At 34.2% G+C, this 22,800-nt stretch overlaps 1 protein-coding gene across 2 annotated transcripts in view; it reads left to right on the top strand.

Annotated features, from left to right (window-relative positions):
• Window positions 1-22,800, top strand: part of Ercc6l2 (ERCC excision repair 6 like 2) — a 113,898-nt gene that overhangs the window by 17,595 nt on the left and 73,503 nt on the right. For both annotated transcript variants that reach the window (XM_026401976.2, XM_077792403.1), the window contains exons 3-9: window positions 519-641; window positions 6,726-6,919; window positions 14,550-14,711; window positions 15,111-15,318; window positions 17,577-17,717; window positions 19,019-19,132; window positions 20,921-21,040. In XM_026401976.2, the coding sequence (XP_026257761.2) occupies window positions 519-641; window positions 6,726-6,919; window positions 14,550-14,711; window positions 15,111-15,318; window positions 17,577-17,717; window positions 19,019-19,132; window positions 20,921-21,040 (1,062 nt within the window). The remainder of the gene's footprint in view (window positions 1-518; window positions 642-6,725; window positions 6,920-14,549; window positions 14,712-15,110; window positions 15,319-17,576; window positions 17,718-19,018; window positions 19,133-20,920; window positions 21,041-22,800) is intronic.

Raw genomic sequence — 22,800 nt, forward strand, 5'->3', positions numbered from 1 at the left:
TCACTTGATTTTTGGGTACTAGCTATAATTCAAAGTGGTGGTTGTATTGATGAATTATATTAGATTATCTTAAAATAACATTCTGTCATTCTACTTTTATTTATTAGATGAACAAAAGTGTACAGATTCATGAGCCAAATATTACTCTTGTTTTGGAGTTATTTTTCTACAAGGAAAGAAGAATTTATACAGTTTATTCTAATAGAGGATAGGAAGAGATAGTTTCATGGATAGAACCAAATAATAAAGTAATGTCCTTCCTGATAGAATTATGAAAATATTCACTGAGTGGGTACTACCTAGCATGGAAGACATAGCAATATGCTTTTTCCTATTATAATGTACTTGTTTATTAATACAAGTGAGGAAAATCAATACTAGTTTTTCATTTTATATTTCCCTTCAACAAATCTATTTTTATGTACTTTGTCACTAATTGGATAGTCATGTAATCAGTGATATTTTGTATCACAATACATTATCCACAATGATTAAAAAAAATATTTCCTTCATCCCAGGTTATTTCATTTCTGGCTGCAGTGTTGCATAAAAAGGGAACACGTGAGGATATTGAAAATAACATGCCAGAATTTTTACTAAGAAGTATGAAGAAGGAACCGCTTTCTTCTATAGCAAAAAAGGTAAAGTATATAGAAATTTTCAACTCATGAAGCTGGAATTGCAGAGGCACAGAGGAACATTTAAACGTCACACAACATACTATAAATCTAAAACTAAGAATTTAAAAACATTAAAATATTTATTTCATAGACCTAATTTTTGAAGGATTACCAGTTTCATCCTCTAGTTAAATTTGATTGTTTCTCAGAATGGCAGAATATAATTTCAGCTTGAATTTATTTTGAGATTTAAATCTATTACTTGGTTATATTTACATGATTTGCTCAGATTTATTTGTTAAGCTTCCATGAATGCATATATAAAGTTAATTGAAGTCTTCATTATGTTGGTTTTTTTAATGCAAGAATGAAAAGGAGACAGTTATGGATATTGGTAATGAAAGTATGTCATTGATATTTAAAGTTGCTTAGGGGACTGATTAGGTCTCAAAACTATGAAACAAATTCTCCCTATTCAAGGAAGCTGAAACTTGAAAGACTAAATATATGCTCGTCTCTGTCTGTGTGACTGTGACTGCTATTCATATTCTTACTCCAGCTTTCTACTTCATAAATATATGTTTATAAATATACACAGTTATTACAAAAAATAAGATTTCTAATAAAGCAGTGCAATGCACCAAAAGTATATTATACTTCTGTGTCTTTTATATTATCCTCGGCATCCAGGAAACTGGATGAGAACAAGGATGAAGTGATTTTATGAGATCATTATTTTATTATGATAATGAACTACTTGCCACAAGTTTTAAAATAGCCTGTTTCATACAAATCTTATGTACAAGATTACTGAGAAATCCAAGTTTACTTTTATCTATTGTAAGGGCTGTTTGTAGGCAGAATTTTGAGAAGTATTGACTTAAGTTATTATAATTAAATTCTCTTATTATTTTTAATAGCATTAATGCATCCTGTCAGATTTGATTGGATCCTAAAAAGCATGGTGATTCATAATGTATCTAAGTATTGGAGATTGAAGTATTGCTTTTAGCCCTGGATTTAGTTCTTTTGTTCTAAATTTAGTGCAGGGTTTATGTATCTTTTGTGTGCTACTTGTGATAATTAACAGGTGGTGGGGGGGAAGGGAAGTGTAAAGTAATATTTTAAAATTTAAATATAATTAAAGATATTTAAAATATTTTAGAACAAGAATGGGAGGAGAGAAAAGAAAAGTACTTATTTGATGGTATGATAAAATATACTGATAGCTATCTCAGTTGTCATTAATGCCTCTTTTTCTTTCTTTATGAATTTGTGTGTGTGTGTGTGTAAATTCCTTGCTATAATACATATTGCTATTATTCTGTCTTCTTTAGTTGACTTATTTATTGATTTATATTCAGCCTTTTTATATTCTAAAACATTTTGTTTAAACTAAAATGTTCCTTTTTTTGGCGTGGGACAGTGCAGATAGTGGGGTTTGAACTAAGGGCCACTCAAAAAAAACTGAGCCACATCCCCAGCCTGTTTTTGTATTTTATTTAGAGACAGGTTCTCACCAAGTTGCTTTTGCTGAGACTGTCTTTGAACTCGAGCTCCTCCTGCCTCAGCCTCTTGTGCTGCTAGGACTACAGGCATGCACCACCATGCCTGGCTTAAAATGTTTCTTTGAGAACTACTTCAGCTGCATTCCATAGATATTGATGTGATCTTTTCATTATTCTTTTCTAAATTATGTACAATTTATTTTTCTTCTCTTTTACCCAACTACTATTTTAAAGAGAAGTTTTTAAATTTCCAGGAGAATAATATTATTCCAGATGAATAATATAGTTTTCTCTGTGGTTAAATTCGTGGTAAAGTGCCGGGTTTCTGTTAGCGACTAAAAGGCTCAGGGGGTCACTCCATTTGAACTGGGCTAACTGGGCTGCGCAAAATAACCACACAAGAGACACAAATACCTTTTTCTTTGGGTTCGCTGTGACAGCTCCTCTGACCTTAAGGGTCCACAGACAGAGAGAGAGCGAGAGCACACAGTGACCCCTTTTATTGAGGAGAAGCTATTCAAATGAGGCAAGGGGTCAGGTTTCAGGGGGCTGAGTCTATCTTCATGATGTCCACTGTCAGCAGGTTGACTGACACCTGGGTAGGCCACACCCAAGGGCACAGTAAGAGAAGGGGACACACACAAGGCACTTCCATGGAAGATTCTATCCTAAACAGGGCAAGGGGTTATATTACAAAGGAACAGGTGAGCATAGCTTCACCCATGGGGCTGTAGGAAGACACACCCATGCACGAGATCGACCCTCGAACCCATAGTAAAGTGTTTTTAATGCTCTGATGTTGTACTTTGTGTAGTCTTTGTTTTCAAATGTCTACTTATGTCTTACATTCTTTGTTATTATGGTCATACAGTATTTGTATTTAATCACTTTGTTAATTGCATTAAAATTCTTGATGCTGTTTTGATTTTCTTTTTATTTATTTGAGGATTGAATCCTAACAGAAATATAATAAATTTTCCTGCTGTGACTTTGAGTTTGTTCATTTCTTTTTGTGTTTGTAATGGTTTTTGCTTGTTCAACATTGTCAATTCTTGTTTCATACTTCTTGTTTGTATATTGCTCTCACACTTAATTGGCAGTTTATTTGCATGTAGAAATCTAAGTTTAAAGTTTTATCTTGTGAGTTTACCAAGATAATTTTATTATGTTCTGTTAATCCATATTGCATATGAAGGTTCAGTGCTGAACTGACTTGTTTTTCCTTGAAAAGGAAAATTTTTGAGGGTGTTGGGAGTGTTTAGGACTTTATCTTTGAAATTCAAACATTTTCCTTTTTCCTAACACTTACTGTAGAATTCTTCCAAATAAGTTCCACTTTAGAAAAATGTACCCAGTATTTTATGTAGGGGAAGCTGGGGACTAAAATCAGCTTCTTTGGCAGATGATTGACAATCTGTACCTTCTTGGAGTCATTCAGCAGTTTCTTTTCTTGACCCTGAGCCTCAGCAGCTCTGTGTGGGTTTGTTTTGCTTCTTGTTTCAGATTCCTTTTAGGAAAAATGCCTTTTCCTGCTCTTTCATAGATGCAGGATGGACTCCTCAGTTTATGCCAGTTCTTATCTGCTCCTGTACTGTTCGGATTTGCTGGTAGTGCCCCTCTAGGTACTCTATCACTATTAGAGATCTATTTTTATACTTGTTCTTTTGTTTTATTGGTGTCAGCACATACATGTGTTCAGTTAATCATTTGAACTGGAATTTCAAGTTTTTAATGAGCTCATCATTGACATCATATAGTATTTCCCAGAAATAAATACAAAGTTATGACTCTGATGAAATTCTGGAAACATCCGTCTGTATTGGTCCATTTAAAGCAATGTGCATTTTTGAAAGTTAGCTACAGAACAAATAAGTTTCTTTACACTTATTATGCTAATGCCAGAATTACAACAGAATCCTGAAAAATTAATATCAGAACTCCTTGAACCCCTTTTCCTTTTTAATGAATTGAATGTTACAAATTAAGGAGTTGTAGATTTGAAGAATGTGTGCAGAATATGATACATCTCACATACAATTATAAACTTTTCAACTGAATAAATAATCAAAAATGCATGAAATAGATGTGCCAAGAATAAATTCCTAAAGGGAAAGACACGAACTGTGCATTTCAAATACTGATCTTGGAAGAATTCTTTAGATTTAGGCTAAGTTTAGATTGTAGTTCAGTCTGTATGAAGATGAATCATAGTAAATTTATTTTAAAAGTATTACTATCTTGTATGATAAAACTTTAGAGATTCTAAGTGAAATTCATAATATAGAGGAGGAGGTTATTTTTGGCATTTACAAAACCAGCATAAGCAGTAAATTAGTGAATGAACATAAATACTTTCAATTATTTTATTTACTAAAAAGAATTTCTTTCGTCCCTGTTACTAGCAAGAAGATTATGTTGCAAACAAAGCCACTATGAACATCCTTATGCATTTATCTTGGCAAATTGTACAGTTTTAACTGTTGAATAAATTCTTGGTACTGCAATTGTATTATAGGTACTACTGGAATTGTAGAAAACTTACTTACAAGGGCTCAGGTGGAATTTGGACCTAATATTTTCATATTGTAATATCCAAAATTAGAAGGAGATCTACAAGTGGATTTAGTACTTGGAACCCTGAGTTTATATTTGAAAGTAGGAGAAAAATGGAATCATAGGATAAACTCCAAAGGGTAAAAGTATTTTAAATGAACCGACTATGACAAGAAAGTGCTCATGTATGTTTCATGATGGGATGGGGAAAGGAACTCTCACATTCAGGAGGTTAGTCATCTTCTCTTTCTAAAACATAGTCACAGATTTGACTTCTTACAGGTGATTAATGACTTAGATGAAATGTTGCACAGAAGAGAGGGCAGTATGTAAAGCAGTATATTATTATTTTATTTTCAGTATGTTTAATCGGATCATCTATCAAGTAACGTTTCTTTAGAAAAGAAGCTGATAATTCTGGTAAATATAGCAGGTTAGGAATATTGGTAATAGTGAGACTATTAAAAGTTAAACCTTAAAAGTTTCTGAAGACAGCAGTGTTCAGAGTAAGTACAGGAAATATCAGTAGAATGCTAAAGCATTCATGTGAAAAATAAATATGTTAGTAATCTTAAAAAGGACTGTTTTTGCTGAAGGCTGTGCTAGTTAGCTTTCTGTCACTGTGACAGAATAATTGAGATAAATGTTGTATAAGAAGAAAAGCTTTAATCTGACTCACAGTTTTGGAGATTTCAGTCCATGGTCAGTTGGTTCATAAATTATGAGCCTATGATAAGCCATTGGAGAGCATACCAGAGGAAGCTGCTTATGTCATCATGGTTGGGAAATGAAAGAGAAAGAAAGGAATCGGGGGCAGGGTCCCAATATCTTCTCCAATAGTGCATCCCCAATGGCCTAAGGCCCTCTCAGTAGGCTCCATCCCCTAATAGCTCCATGTGCTGGGGACAAATTCCTTAACACATGGGCCCTTGGGGGACATTCCATTTCTAGAGTATAGCAGAGGGTTAGGAAAGATGTCCTTTTTGCATGACTTCAAGAAGGAGCAGGAGGACAGTTGAGATAATAAGCATCTTGAAAATCATTGCTATAGAGTAAAATAATGGAGCAGTAGCTAGAGAGAGATGTAGGGTTGAGAAAGAGGATTTTGTTTTGTTTCTTTGTAGAGCTTGTTTCTTGAATTCTGGGAAATATTATGTTTGCCATAGATGTGGTCTACTGAAAATAAAAAAAGTTAGTTCTTTAGGGAAGATTGCAGGCCATTTCTGCAACATTAACTGTAGGTTACAAGAAAAGATGGATGGGAGCCACAGGGTTAAGTTCAAAGGTTGTCTTGAAGATGTGAACAGCTCATGCATGGGCACAGGTGGGAAGGCAGGACATATGGAAGTATGTAGGTAGGCTGCTTACAACATGGTATGAGAGGTGGAGGTTTCCTTCTAATTGCTTCAGTTTTCCCAGTGAATTTTCCGTGTCCTCAACTAAGAGTTTCTGAGGGAGGGATAGATGAAATGGGCTTGGAAATTGAAGAGGGAAGAGAGTTCCAGAAGACCACATATTTTAAGAGAGGTGACTGGCCTGTCTTGTATACTCACAGTATTCTCTTGGCTCTTGAAGTTATTACTAGCTTCCTGATTCACTCTTTGGGGAGCCGTTTCTCTCATCTTTCAGTGCCTTTTATCAGTGGGAAAAAAAAAAAAAACAACAACAGCTGTTCCTTTGGACAAGATTGGGTACCTATTTTGTTCTAATAAGACCTATTTAAGGAGTGAGGTTGTAGCTTAGTGGTAGAGTGCTCGTCTAGCACATGTGAGGCCCTGGGTTCGATACTCAGCACCTCATAAAAATAAATAAATAAGTAAAATAAAGATAAGAAAATATATCCTAAAAAAAATGATCTATTTAAGCCACAAAATAGTTAGCCTTTAAGGGTCTTCTATGGCCAAATACAGCCAGTCACTCAGTTGTATTTTTATTCGCTAGTGTCGAAATTAAATCAAAGGATTGTAGATATTTTGGACTTCACTTTTTTGGCATTATTTTTCATTTTTAAAAAACACCCAATGTATTTTTCCTCTCCTTTTAGATGTTCTTAATAGTTGCTCCTCTTTCTGTCCTCTACAACTGGAAGGATGAATTGGATACCTGGGGATATTTCAGAGTCACTGTTTTACACGGTAACAAAAAAGACAATGAACTGCTTCGTATAAAGCAGAGGAAATGCGAAATTGCTCTAACAACTTATGAAACACTGCGCTTGTGTCTGGATGAACTTAACAGGTAGGGGTGTAATGGGAATGATTGCATTAAATTTCTACTGGTATCAATTATATTTATCCCTTTGAATTATGATTTTTAGAAGCTCTAAATGTCTTTAGCTTCTTAATTTTACTTTACATTTATTAAAATATGTAGTTTATAAGAACTTATTTTCTGTGAAGAGAAAACCTCCATCAGGGTTTCCACAGTTTCTTACATGTTTCCTAAATTTAGCCCAGGATGTCTGCTGAAGATTCTCAAGACTTGTTGTAAGGCTTGTTTACACTCTTTTGTGCATATGGTACCTCTGTAGTATGACAGAATCCAGAGTTCACAAATGATTTTAATTATGGGAGTCTGCTGGGAATGGAGAGTGGTAAAAAGCATGTGCAAACACACACACACACACACTCTCTCTCTCTCTCTCTCTCTCACACACACACACACACACACACACAGGCTGAGAAGTACTATGGCCTAAGTTGTAAAAGGGATGTGGCCAGGAGACAACACAGTGGGTAAGCAGGAACATATCATGAAGAGTACTGAAAACCACTTAAGAGTATTCTGGTCTATATCTTTAGAGCAAGAGAGTGCTCTGGAGTGCTTTAGCATGTTCAGGATGATACAAATGATCAGATTTGCATTTTTGGTATTCTGGCTGCTGCGTATGCAGACAGGAGAGCTGGGTTGAAGGAGAAAGACTAGTTTGGAAGTTTGGCTGAATCATGCCTCTACCCCAAATCCACATGACAGGTCCCAACCACAGTAATTAAGAATGCAATTGTATTTAAAGGTAGGTCTTTAATGAGTTGATTAAGTAGAAATTAGGTTTGGTGGGGCTGTAACCTAATGCTGACCTGGTAAGAAGAGAAACTGACACCAAGCACATGCATGCAAAGAGGAAAGCACACCTAGCATGAAGGTAATCATCTGCAAGCCAAGGAGAGAGGGCTCAGAAGACACCCAAACCTGCTGACACCTTGATCTTGGGATTTCTAGCTTTCAGGATTGTGGGAAATTTTCTCTTGTTTAACTCATCCAGTCTGTGATATTTTATTTTGGCAAGGCTTTTATAATAGTCTGGCCGAGGGAACATAGTAGCCAGGTCTAAACTCTTCATAGTTGTGCCAGCAACAACTTGAGCCTTGGTAAAATTGTTAACTTTGATCTGCTGTTAGCTAAGATGTCTGTCTGCCTGTTAGGATACAGTTTATACCTAGTATGGCATTAGAAAAAGTTCTTGAATATCTTTAAATTGCTAAAACAGTATATAGTCAGTTATTGTCAGTGAAAGAGTTAATGGCAGAAAACCACATTATTTTTAAAGGTGATGCTTTCAAATCAAAAAATAAATGCTTTTAGATAAGATAAAAATGAATAAAAACAACAATCAGTAGTTGTTTCATTAATTTTATAAGCATAAAATATATTTAAAATTACAAAAGCCACTAATTAACTATGTAACTTTTAGTAAATCAACTCATCTGGAAAAATGACAGGGTGGGTCCAAAACTGACTGTTCAAACCCATCTGGAAAATTTTATTAGATTCAACTTTAATAAGCACTAATTTGGCACAAAATACTTAATACTGATTATAAGTATGGTTAGCCCTTCATACCTGGAAGTTCTACATCTGGGAATTTAACCAACTGCAGATTGAAAATAAAAAATAATGCATCTATACTGAACTTGTACAGGCTTCCCCCCCTTACATTATTCCCTAAACAATTCAATATAACCATTATTTCCATATCATTCACATTGTATTAGTTATAAGTAATATAGAGGTGATTTAAAGTATATGGAAGGATGTGCATTAGGCTTTATGCAAATACTGTGCCATTCTGTATGAGCAACTTGAGCATTCATGGATTTGTCCCCTGGACCCATCCCCTGCAGACACCAAGGGACAGCTATATATAGTTTGATGAATCTTGACTAAGAACTGGCAAACTTTTGCTGTCAAGTACCAGATATTTGGGGCCAGGTACAGCAACTCAGGAAGCTAAAGCAAGAGTTCAAAGCTAGCCTCAGCAACTTAGCCAGGCCCTAAGCAATTAAGCAAGACCCTGCCTCAAAATAAAAAAAGGGCTGGGAATGTGACTCAGTGGTTAAGTGCCTGTGGGTTGATTCCACAGTACCAGACCAAGCCAAACCAACCAAACAAACAAAAACCCCAGATAATTTTGAGGGCCACGTAAAGTATCTGTCAAGTATTATTCTTTTTAATTTTTATAACCCTTCAAATATATAAAAATTATTCTTAGCTTGCTAACTATACAAAATTGGTCACAAGCTAGATTTGGCCCTTCGATTGTAATTGACTGACCTCTGCTTTTGACAAATGGAAACTTGAACTCAACTATCATTCTAAACAAAGTCTAACATATTTTTATTGTCCCCAGACTTTTCTCTTTATTGTCATTCCTTCTCCAGTCTTTACCCATTGATTTTGATTTCTGTCACTACAGATGAGAAAATAAAATTAGAAAGCACTCTTCATTTGTTTCTGACATTTTTTGCTGAGCATGTTTGAGATTCATCCATGTTATTGAGTATATCAGTGATTGTTGTTTTTTTTAATATTTATTTATTTAGTGGTGCTGGGGATTGAACCCAGGGCCTTGTAAATGCAAGACAAGCACTCTACCAACTGAGCTATATCCCCAGTCCTCAGTGATTGTTCTTTTTAAATGTTGAATTGTATTTCATTTTATAAGTATACCACATTTTGTTACCTATTCACTTGAGGATGTCCATTTGGGTTTTTCTAGTTTGAAATTATTATAAATAAAATTTCAAGAAGTATTTGTTTTTAAGCCTTTTTTCTAAACTATAATATTTTCATTTCTTTTGGGTAAATACCTGGGAGTTGAATTTCTGAGTTTCCGGGTAAGAGAAGGTTTAACTTTAGAAGAAACTGCCAAATCATTTTCTAGAATGGTCCTACCATTCTACCTTAGAGAGAGTTCAGTTGCTGCACATCCTCACCAGTGTTTGCATTGTCAGCCTTTGTTTTTAGCCATTTTAGTGAGTATATCGTAGTATCTTGTAATGTAATTTGCGTGTTTCTGATCCACACACACTTAAAAAGTCTATTCTACATTTGTTGAGTATAGTGTTCTATACATATTAAGAAGACTTGGTTAAGGCATTATTCAAGTGTTCTCCATCTTTACTGATTTTCTTTGACCTGGTTCATAGTTTCTGAGAGAGAAGTGTTGAGATGAAAGCCTGATTCCTCCTTTCAGTCTGCAGCTTTCATGTAGTTTTGGAGCTATATTATTAGGCACAGGTGCAATTACTGTTATTTTTTTTTCTGATGAATTATTCCTTGTATTTAAAAGTGTTTCTTTTTATTTCTAATAATATTTCTTGTCTTTGATATTAGCATCTGTAACAATAGATTCTTCTTATGCTTATTGTATGTATATAGTTTTCCATCTTTTATTTCACATTTCTTTTTCATATTTGAAGTGAATCTCTTTATAGTTAGCATATAGCTTTTTAAATCCATTCTGATAATCTTTGCCTTTTATTCAGGGTATTTAGACCATTCATACTTAATGTAATTATTGGTAAAGTTGGGTTTAGAACACCATTTTTTCTAGGTCTTATTAGCCCTTAGGGTTAATAAGTTAGCATGTTACTGTTTCATGGATGCTGGCCGAAGACAGGCAATTAAAAGCTTGGAGTAAAGCTGGGCATGGTGGCACACGCCTATAATCCCAGCAGCTCAGGAGGCTGAGACAGGACTAGAGTTCAAAGCCAGCTTCAACAGCAGTGAGGCACTAAGCAACTCAGTGAGACCCTGTCTCTAAATAAAGTACAAAAAAGGTCTGGGAATGTGGCTCAGTAGTCAAGTGCCCCTGAGTTCAATCCCTGGTACACACCCACCACCAACAAAAATAAGCATGGAGTGATTAAGTATGTTGTCCAAGTCTATGTAATGAAGTTAGTCATGGACATGAGATTTACACATTGACCATGTGTGGGTTTTTAACAAGCATACTGTACCCCCCAAGAGACTTAATACAGTTAGGTGAATGTGATAAGTTGATTTATGATAGCACCATTCATATTTTCATTATTCTTTACCTGCTTATGCCTTTAGACTATAAGCTCTTTAATATAGATTTTAGTTTTAATTTTATATTTTGGTGCTTATTACACTTTTGGCACATATTAGTTACTGAAGAAATATTTGTTAATTGGTTATTTTCTATGACTGCTATAAATATTAAAGAATTCCGAGAATTATGTAACTACTAATTCTTTATTTATCTGATTAGTAGAATCAAAATATTACAATATTTGTTTATTTATTTTGTTGTATTTATTCGTTCAGATGTCTTTATTTTGATAGTTTTTTCAAAGAATAATATTTCATCTGACTAAATATTATTGCTGTGATAATAATACTCTGTACATTTATCATAGATAATCCAAAGGGTAGAAAAGCATACTATAGAGTATGAGTAAACTATATGTTTTTCTTATTCTATTTTTTTACTTTATTTTAATCTTTATCAAAGTTATATATGCATATGATTTGAAGGCCAAATATGATAAAAGAGTTGTAGGAAGAGCTGCAGTTTATTCCATCTACCCCTAAACTCCTTACCTGTACCTTCAGCTCATACTAATTGTCTTATTTTTTTACATCTATGATTATACTATAACTTTAAAATTTTCTTCAGATTTCAATAATATCTTAAAGAAAATGAAGACTGCTGTGTTTTGCTTTTCATTTCTTCACTTTGGGGTAACCTAGTCCGACTATTCCGTGGAGTGGGAATTGGTCTCTAGGAGATTCAACTACATCTTGAACAGACTGCTGAGCATTTCCTCACTCTAGTTTCCAGAGGCATCTGGTGCCACCAAGTCCTGGCCTTTTAAGACCTAAATGTATAAATCAGATTGCTTCTTGGCTTTCTCCACTGCTGGCTTACGGTACTGCTTTTTCTGCTTTTGTAAGTCATCTTATCCATCTTTCCAACTTTGAGAGTTTTGTGGCTGTTTTCTCTCTTCCTCTTTGTTCTTGAAGGCTTTTCCCTTTTTCAATTTTGAATTAAGAACATTTATATACTTACCCCTTAGATTTATCAGTTCTTTATATTCTCTGTCTATGTACAGTGGTATTGAATCATTTCGGTAAGTTGCATATAGCATGAGAACTTTTATCTGCAAATATTTTACCATTGGTCTCACACATAAAAAAATTAATAACAGATAAAATGTACTTAGTTATCCTCAAAATATCTTTATTATCTAATGTTTGTAAAGCAAGATTTAATAAAGCTTCAGATAATGAATCTGGTTACTCAGTGTTTTTAGTCTCTCCTAATCTATTGTAAATCATCTTATCCATCTTTCCAACTCTTTTTTTTTTTTTTCATGATGTGACCCTTTGAGGGGACCAAGCCAGTTGTTCTTAGGATGTCTCATATATTAGATTTGTCTGATTGCTTTCTCAAGAAATTGCTTTCTGCTGGGCTTGGTGGCGCATGCCTGTAATCCCAGTGGCTCTGGAGGCTGAGGCAGGAGGATCACGAGTTCAAAGCCAGCCTCAGCAAGGGCAAGGCACTAAGCAACTCAGTGAGACCCTATCTCTAAATAAAATACAAAATAAGGTCAGGGACGTGGCTCAGTGGTCCAGTGCCCCTGAGTTCAATCCCCAGTAACAAAACAAACAAACAAACAAACAAAAATTGCTTTCCTCTACCATCTGATTTCTTGAGTAAACTGATTCTAGCCTAAGGTCTTAATTAGATTCATGTTTTTGGGCAAGGTTGCTTCATGAACAATGCTGTAGACTTCACATCATTGCACTTCAGGGCCTGTTCCTGTCAGGCTCTTGCACTGTTAAAGACACCAGGCCTGTCCCAGAGGTTAAGGAGATGGTCACCAGACCCTTCCACTGTAAAGGTGTTTCTCTTATAATGAGCAAATAATTTGTGAGGTGATATTTTACTACCATTTAAGTATTCTCTCAGCCCTTTTACTTAGAAGTATTAGCGCATTCAAATTCTTGCCTGTATTATTTATTTTATTGGGTTTTATATGTTTTTCTATTTTTCTTCTATACTTACTAATAGTATTTTCCTGTAAAGAAAAGCATCTCTCATTAATTAGGAATTAAGTACAATTTTGATCTTAAAGTGGCAAAGTGAGTGTGTACTTCTTTTGCATCCCTAATTTGGGGAGTAAGCAGTTAACATAACAGTTGTCTCCAACACAGTTTCTCACTGCTCAGCCCTTTTCCCTCTCAAGAAGACGTTAGGCAAAATGTCTTTTGCCCACCTTTTAATTGGTTTGCTTTCTATTGTGTTGAGTTGTAATAGTTCTTTATGTATTCCATATTCAAGTCTTTTATCCAACTAGGATTTGTTAAAGTCCAACTAATCAGTTTTTAAGAAATTTTCTTGCTGTCATATCTAAAAAGTTTGTGTCTAACCCTGAATCATGAAGATTTTTTTTTTTGTCTTGTGAACTTTATAATTTTACTTCATATTTAACTCTCTCGTCTATTTTGAATTAATTTTTAGCATAATGTGAGGAAAGGGTCTAAATTGAACTCCTAACTTTTATTTATTCAGGGCTTTCTACTCAATTATAGCTATTATTCTTGATGCTTCAGTATTCCAGTTAGGCTGGCTCTTGTTTCCTTTGGACATGTCATTTGTCTTTGAATACATCTGGGTTTTCTAACTCTTAAGCATTTCCCCTGTTCAGTGCCTAAAATTGACCATTCTCCATTTTCCACAGGACTCTGTTTCTTGTTCGTAGATTGACCACAATGCATGCTCATTGCTACTGTACTATCCAATGGTAGTACACTTTTTCAGTAAGCAGAGTAACGTATTGCAGCTTTTAAAAAATCCTGAGTTTGTATTGTTGTCTTCTCATGCAGATTTAATGTTGCAAAGTTTTCTTTTATTTGTATTCTTGTTTCCAGTTTGCTGCTTTAAAAAAATTTGTTGTCATTTAGTGATGTTTAAATTTGTTTTTTCATTTCACTGTTATTTTTAAAAAAAATTTTAATATTTTTTTTTTAGTTTTCGGTGGACACAATATCTTTATCTTATTTTTATGTGGTGCTGAGGATCGAACCTAGTGCCCGGCGCATGCCAGGCGAGCGCGCTACCGCTTGAGCCACATCCCCAGCCCGCATTCCACTGTTTTTTTTTGTTGTTGTTTTGTTTTTAAGAGGGGGGGGGGGGAGAGAGAGAGAGAGAGAGAGAGAGAGAGAGAGAGAGAGAGAGAAAGAGAGAGAAAGAGAATTTTTTAATGTTTATTTTTCATTTCTCGGCGGACACAACATCTTTTTGTTTTTTGTATGTGGTGCTGAGGAATGAACCCGGGCCGCACGCATGCCAGGCCAGCACGCTACCGCTTGAGCCACATCCCCAGCCCCCAGCATTCCACTGTTATTAAGCATAATCTCTGTACCCTTTTATATTCTTCATGCACATTTTATTCTTATACCCTATTTAAGCCTGTGACAACTTAACTAACTAGGTAAGAATACAATGAAATAGCCAAAGAATAAATAATGATGGGGTATACAAAACTTCGGTAGGGAAAACTGTTCTCTAAAAATTTTAGTTTTCGCAGTGTTTACTGATTTTACTCTTACTTTATAGTTTGGAGTGGTCAGCTATCATTGTGGATGAGGCTCATAGAATCAAGAATCCAAAGGCGAGAGTAACAGAAGTTATGAAAGCGCTCAAGTGTAATGTTCGCATTGGCCTCACTGGAACCATTCTTCAGAACAACATGAAGGAACTATGGTGTGTTATGGACTGGTGAGTGAAAAAACTGTTTAGGAAAAACAATTATTGAGTACTTCTTTCCCTTAACGCTCTCTTGTTAGCTAATTGTTAGTTTTAGGAAACAAAAACCAAAAGATTAGTCATTTAACTGCAGAATTATTTGATCCTAAACATGGTGTATAGACAATCCTATGCAAACTTACCTTTACATGTTATTCTTGGCACTGTAAGTATAGCTAACTTACCAATGCCGTCATTATCTTTTTATAAACTGAAACCATTATCAAAGAAGAACACTTTTTTCTTGGCTTTTGTTTTTGTTGTCTTATAAACAAGTGGATGAAGATATTTCTTAGATACAAAAATAAGTGAATGTTTTTCTTTTTAGATGACTTAATAAAATGTCACATTTTTCTTATTGCTTTACTGAAGGGCTGTGCCAGGACTTTTAGGTAGCAGGATCCACTTCAAGAAGCAGTTTTCTGACCCAGTAGAACATGGTCAGAGACACACAGCAACAAAAAGAGAACTAGCTACTGGCCGAAAGGCCATGCAAAGGCTTGCAGAAAAGATGTCTGGCTGGTTTCTCAGGCGAACCAAGACTCTCATCAAGGATCAGTTGCCTAAGAAGGAAGACCGGGTAAGAGCTGTATTTGTGTATATTATTAAATTCTTGTCTTTTTTTTTTTTTTCCTGAAAATTTTTCTTTCCTAAAGGAAGTCTGTCTTCTATGGTATTTTGTGAATATAATTTTGTGCCTTTTATTCTTTGTGGAAAAAAATTATTATGTGTGGAATTTCAGAAAACATTAATTGAGCTCAGTTGTTTTTCTTCCCAGTTTTACTAATCTGTGAGCTAACAGGTTTGAAGTTAATATATGTGTTAATCATCTTTCTGCTGCTATGAAACACTTGAGATAAATCAACTTAAAAGGAGGAAAGATTTATTTTGGCTCATGATTTCAGAGGTTTCAGTCCATGTTTGCTTAGCCTTGTTGCTTTGGGCTGGAGGCAACAACATTGTGGCTTGAGTATGTGGTGAAACAAAGCTGCTCATGTCATGACATCTGGGAAGGAAAAGGAAAGATAGGAAGAATCTGAGGGTCCAGTATTTCCTTCAAGGGCAAGCCCCCAGTGACCCAGCTTCCTTTCACTGGACCCCACCTCCTAAAAGTTCCAGTAGTACCACCAGTCCAAGCCTGTAGCATAGGGGCCTTGGAGGAAAAGTTATGATCCAAATCATAAAATTAATTAAGTTCACTTCTTATCAAGGCCCATGAGACAATTCTTAAAGGAAGTTAGACGAGCCTCTCTCCCTAATGTATTTTCTGTTCACGCTCTGTCTTCCCCGTACTGTCTACTTTCTACCACACCATGTATTGGTACCTTAATTCTAACTATAGGACCAAGATGGTTAAGGGCTTTATTTCTAGGTTTGTTTTATGTAGAATGATATTGGCAATTATATAATCTAATTTTTTATAAATTTTAATAATGTGAGAAAATTACATTATTAAATTTTTAAAGAAAATTTCAGTTGACTTTTAAGAGAAATTTAAAAAAATATAGTAGTCTTTTATAGTTTTTGGTCTTGTCAATCTTTTAGCTCAGGCAATGGAATGAAGATTCTATAAATTACTATGAACTAAGCCTCGTTAGTATTCTCCCAAATAAGGGTAACACCATCAAATGCCCTCCAATCTTAGGATATCCTGTTTAGTATTACTTTTAAAAGATAGACTTACAAAGAAAATCCAACACTGATATACAAGATGGGGAAATTGACACAGTATGTGACTTTTGATATGCATCTAAAGCAAAAATTATTATTGTATTTAGATATTTCATAATCTCCTCACTTTAAAAAATATTTTATATAATTGTATGTTATTTAGTTATCCATCTAGTAGGAACAATGAAATTATAAATATATGAAGAGAGAATTGTGCATAGAGGTTTCAAACTTGGGCTCCAAAATCAGATGCTACAGCTTGAAATGGCTTCCCCACTTAAAAGTTTTGTGCCGAGGTTCTCAAACTTGGATTTTTTCATTTGTTAAATGGAAATAATGATAAGCCAACCTCATATGGTTGCTCTAAAGTGCATGGTACAGAAGAAATGTTTAGTAAATATTACTGTGTTTAATAATAACAACTCACAAAAACCTTTATATTGCAATTATTGACCATGGTCTTCTGTATTCTCTTTTTGTTCTTACATATACTTTTATATTCAACACTGGGGAGTCAAGATATGCTTAATATTATACAAATATTTATTAAAAATCTAGCATTGTTTCCTATGTTTGTTCAATGTCATGTCATTTTTCTACAATATTATTCTGTGGTGTTGATATACACATAAATATTCATAAACAGCTTTTCCTTTTTGCTCATATTCCTCAAAGTCCTATTATGAATGTGTGTATGAATTCCAGTAATATGAAGTTTTAAATTTTTTAAGGTTTCCAATTATTTAGTAGTCACTTATTATTCATACTTTTTAAATGAAATCTTTTATTTCCTTAGCAAGTTTTTTTTGTTTGACCTAAATTGTAATAATTTATTTGCATGATGGATTAATCTATAACCTTGAAAAGACCCACAGTATATTGAAAAATACATAAGGAAATCATGTAACTTGATTTTCATGTTATATTTCCTTTTAATTGAAAGCCAAGAAATTCTGTGAGGTTTATTTGAAAATGAAATTATGATATGGTAGCAAAGAGTTTAAGAGAATTGGGAAAAATTTTCATAATGAGGGAAACTACAGGGAAAAATTAATCATGAGTTTTCACAAATTCACTAATATAATTTGTGAATTCTAATATACATTGTATTTATTATTATTGCTATTAAAATGATACTAATACTCGACTTGTATTTTTTCTTGGCAGATGGTTTATTGCTCTCTGACGGATTTCCAGAAAGCTGTCTATCAAACAGTGTTAGAAACAGAAGATGTCACTCTGATACTTCAATCTTCTAAGCCTTGTACCTGCAGCAGTGGCCGGAAAAGGAGAAATTGTTGTTATAAGGTAAGCATTTCAGTGTGTCTTTACCATCTTGCCTTATCATCTTGTATTCTGTGTTAGTGCCAAAGTAAGTAGTAGATAAACAAAATGACTTTTCCTCAGATAGTTTTTTAACTTTGGAAAGAAGTTACAAGTTTTAAAGAGAGAAAAGTTTTCAAAAATTGTTTATAATATCAAATAGTTACCACGTATAAATTACAATATTTAAGCATTTTGAAAAATTAATTTTAGATGCTTCAATTTGATATCCTCTCTTTTAGCTTTTGCTGGAAAGTAGGCCACTTTTATCATGAAATTTCATTTAAAGTATAAATTAGCAAGGTGCAGTGATGCATGCCTGTAATCCCAGTGGCTTGGAAGGTAGGAGAATCGAGAGTTCAAAGCCAGCCTCAGCACCACCAAGGCGCTAAGCTATTCAGTGAGATCCTGTCTTCTAAATAAAATACAAAAAGGGTAGGGGATGTGGCTCAGTGGTCGAGTACCCCTGAATTTAATCCCCAGTACCCCCACAAAAGTGTAAATTAGTATAAATATTAGAATTAATTTTGTCATTATCCACTAGTGGTAAAATGATTTATTCCTTAATGACAGTCTTAAATACTATTCATATATATATATATATATATATATATATATATATCTAATTATATTTATAATCATCTACTTCGGTAGTTTCAGTTGTGTCTTAAATACTATTCAGATGTTAGACATAGTGTCAGTTTAATAGAAACTATATCAGTAGAATAAAAGTTTTTTTTAGAAACAAATTTCATTTGTACTTTTTTCCTTGCCATCTATATTTCCTGTTCTTTCTTCGCCTATTTTATGTCACATATCCATATACATACAAGAACCCTAAATAAATATTTAAGTAGATGGATATTTATTTAATCTCATCTACTTTACTATTTTAACTACTTCCCCTTTTTGAAATAGCTCAGTTTCCTGGAAAATGTTGAAACATAAATTGTAGAATAAAGAGGTCTGTGTAGCGCTGTAACTATGTCATAGCTTTGTCACCAGGAAACTTTTAATAGCAGCAACATTTCTATTACTGTGTATTACAAGGATAAACATGCTCCAAAATGAGGATTTAAAAAGCATTATTATATTATGATTCACCAAAAATGATTCCATGTTATTGATTCATAGATATTTTGTATATAGTTGACCATCATTTTCTTAGAATTCAGTGTGCCAAAGTAACTAGATAATAAATATTGTGAGATATTTTTTGACTTAGCAGTTACATAGCCATGTAAGTTCTTTTCTTGTTTTTAATTTCTATATTTTTCTGGTTACAGACCAATTCCCGTGGTGAAACAGTACAAACCTTGTGTCTCAGTTACCTCGCAGTCCTTCAGAAGGTGGCTAATCATGTCGCACTGTTGCAAGCTGCCAGTACCTCCAAACAACAGGTGTGGGTTGGCTTTTTACATTTTTTTATGATACTATTGGTATAAAAGTGATATTGCTATTGGTATAAATTGATATTTAGTATAAAATTTCTTAGCTAAATATTCCTAAGGTTTTTTTTTTGTGTGTGTGTGTGTCTGTGAAGTTTAAAAGAAAACTGAGTTACTCATTTTAAAATTTAGGTGGCTGGGGATGCAGCTCACTGTTAGAACTCATGCCTAGCATGCATGAGGCCCTGGGTTCCGTCCCCAGTTCCAAAACAATAATAAAAAATAAAATGTTAATATTAAGAAGCATGTACACTTAAACTTTTAATCAAACTGAGAACATTTAAACTTAAAAACTTTTTTATGCTTCTTGGGCTGGGGCTGGGGCTCAGTGGTAGTGCGCTTGCGTAGCACATGGGAGGCCCAGGGTTTAATCCTCAGCACCACATATAAATAAATGAATGAATGAATGAATGAATGAATGTATTGTGTCCAACTACAACTAAAAAATAAATAAATGTTTTGTTTTAAAAATACTTTTTTATGCTTCTAATAATGCTCATTTATTCTCCTTAATATACTTTGGTATAATTACTAAGTTAAATATTTGATCAGGCTATTCCATTAATAAAATATCTAATTATATTTTATCTACTCTGGGTAAAAGTAGGATAACTAATATGCATATTAAATATTAGGACTTTTTCCTAAAGTGGAAAAAAATCAATAATTTCAGAATTTAGTTTAAAATATAATCATCTACTTTGGTAGTTTCAATTGTGTCTTATCCTAGAGCATAACATAAATAAAAAGATCTTTTCAAAAGCCTTTTATGTAATGATTTTATTTTATTTTCATGTTATTGTTGATGTTGTTTAAATTTAATTTTGAAATTTTGAATTTAATATTATTCTTTGATAGTACTGTTATGGGGAGCCACTTCAGAAACACTCTAAGTCCAAATTGAAATCAAAGGGGGATTTATTTACCTGGCCAGAGATGGTCACCCACCCATACAGACTGAAGTATGTGGAAGAGCAGCAACCACTTGGTCTGTGTCTTGGAATTTAAGGATGAAAACCGAAGCTCAGGGACTTTCCTTAGTGTCATGTAAGCAAACCAGTTGTAGAAGCTAAGACAGCAATTAGCACAGGAACTCAAGACAATCACATCTTGGGCTTGAGCAGGTGTTAGTCAACCATATCCTGAGTTCGGGCAGGTGGTTAATGGAGGCAAGAATCTTCTTCAAAGTCCTGGGTCACTAAGACCATCATATTCTGGGATGAGTACATTTTGTGGGGTATCAAGTACAGCAAACAATATATTGTAAGAAAACAGCTTTCATTTCAGTCAGAAACAGCTCTTGTAATAGTTTTTTTTTTTTTTTTTAATAGAAAACTGCAAAATGGAGTCTTAGGCCTGCCTATGGCTGTTCTTGCTTTATAATTGACTTATCTCACTTATCAAAATCTTATATCTATAATCTATATTTTTTATTAGCCTATAACCTATAACTTACACTCTTATTGATTATATTTATCAGTACACTTACTCTTGGGGGTGTTTATTTCCCAGTTTTGGAAATTTTGAAAAAGTAATAATAAAGTTAGTAGTCATATTTATCAAAGCATATATCTTAATATCACTTTAAGATTTTCTGAGTTATTCTGATTTAGAGAAGGCAAAATCTTCAAAGTAATGCATTCCTTGTAAATAGAACTATTTTCTCCATAAACAATTTCAATTTATGCAGGTTTAAATGTGTTAAGTTGAAATTCTTATCTTTTACCTCTCCCTCACAAGGAAACCCTTATCAAAAGGATATGTGATCAGGTATTTTCCAAATTCCCGGATTTTGTGCAGAAAAGCAAAGAATCGTCCTTTGAAACTCTTTCTGATCCTAAATACAGTGGGAAAATGAAGGTGAGTACTCCTTTTTTAGGTTGCACACAGATGGAGATGACATTCACAGTATTTATCCATGGTATGGCAGGGACACCAGCTAATCAGAATAAGTTCTCAAACGTTCAGAAGAGACAGTGGCTATGGACAGCTGGTGTAGATCTATTTGCATTTGCCTAGTCACTAGGAACCCTGCATACAGATGTGTGCGTACAGTGGTTCTCAGTAGCAGTCATATCAAATGTACTTCAGCCTTTCCTTATTGATGTATTGACTTATGCCCTCTTAAAATGTGTGCTGTTACTACAAACATAATAGCTGTTCCTCAAAAAGGGGAAATGGTTTACTGAAAGTGTAAATGCAGGTGCTAGACAGGAATAGGATAGGTATTGAAAGAATTCTTTGAAGAACTCATGATGGGCAAAGTATCTGTGCCTATACTGAATTGTCTACCTTTTTTTTCACTTGGTGACCTAAATTGTAAGTTTGCAAGGGAACTTCTTTGTGCACAGGGAAACTGACCTGTAGCCATGCTGAAGGAGGGCTGTGAGAGGTAAAGCTAGGTTCTCCACCCATGATCCCGGGCCTTCGGACATTACCTCTGACAGCTGCTTGAAAGCTGGCAGCTTCCAGCCTCCTGGCAAGAAAACACTTTTGCTTAGCTTCTTTATTACAAAGAACTTTTATTTATGGATTCAGAGCTTTTTGCAGAATAATTCCCAACTTTATAATTAATAAAAAGGTAAGCTATTTCTTTTGGCAAAAAGAGTATAAAAAGGAAATAATTGAAGGTAGTTAGCTTTTTTTTTTCCCCTGAAAATACCTTTAACAGTTAATCTAGATAAGCTTATCATGGTTTGGTTGCTTAGGACCTCTGAATAGATATTTTAGAACTATTTCTCATCATTTGATTAACAACATCATCTGGTGATATATTGATTTGGTGATCTGAACCTATTGGTTTACCATAGAATTATTGCCTGTGGCATAAAGAACTCCAAGTAATTGAGTTGTACATTCTTTTTGAATTGAGGTGTCAAAGACTCAGGTTCTGCTTGTCTTATCTCAGGTCAACGTACAGCTACAAGGACTGTGAACATAATGCCTGCTATAGTCTTCATATGCTCAAAATTATACTCATGACCCAGCTCTTTATCTTGAGTGTTAAGGTTATTGTTTATTTCAGCTACCATTCAGGGGATAGTCACAAGTTTCACTCATTCACCTGATAAGAATTCTCAGTTTTCTCCCATTGGGAATGCCACTTAGTAAGAGGGGCACAGAAAAAAAGTGTTGCTCAAATCACACAAAGTTCACTTTTCTAGGCCTGTCTGGCAAAGTTGAGAAAAGTTAGATCCACATTACCTTTGCTGTGAACCTCTCAAATTTAGGCTTTTTTTAAAAAAATAGGTAGGTTGTCGTGTTCTGTGGAAGACAACTAAGTGATAAAACTTTGGATCTGTATTATCAAGACTTCAACATGTGTTGACAGAATTGTCATTTTTTAAATTTCTTATAAGAGATCTTAATTTATAGTTATTTATTTAGTGAGTGTGTTTAAATTAGCCTAATGAAGATCTCCAATCTAAAAGTGTTCACTTTTCTTATGGCTTGTTTTTGTTTTTACTGTAAAATATTTGAAAATGCCCAAAGTTAATATGTAATGATACCACCCCAAACAATAAGAGTAGATTTCTTGTCCTTTACATTCTTTCGGGGAATGAAAAGAAAAATCACAGATCAGGAGAAAGTGTTTGCAAACCAATAAAGAATGTTGTTCA

This window comes from Urocitellus parryii, chromosome 13, assembly GCF_045843805.1.
Source record: "Urocitellus parryii isolate mUroPar1 chromosome 13, mUroPar1.hap1, whole genome shotgun sequence".
Lineage (NCBI taxonomy): Eukaryota > Metazoa > Chordata > Mammalia > Rodentia > Sciuridae > Urocitellus > Urocitellus parryii.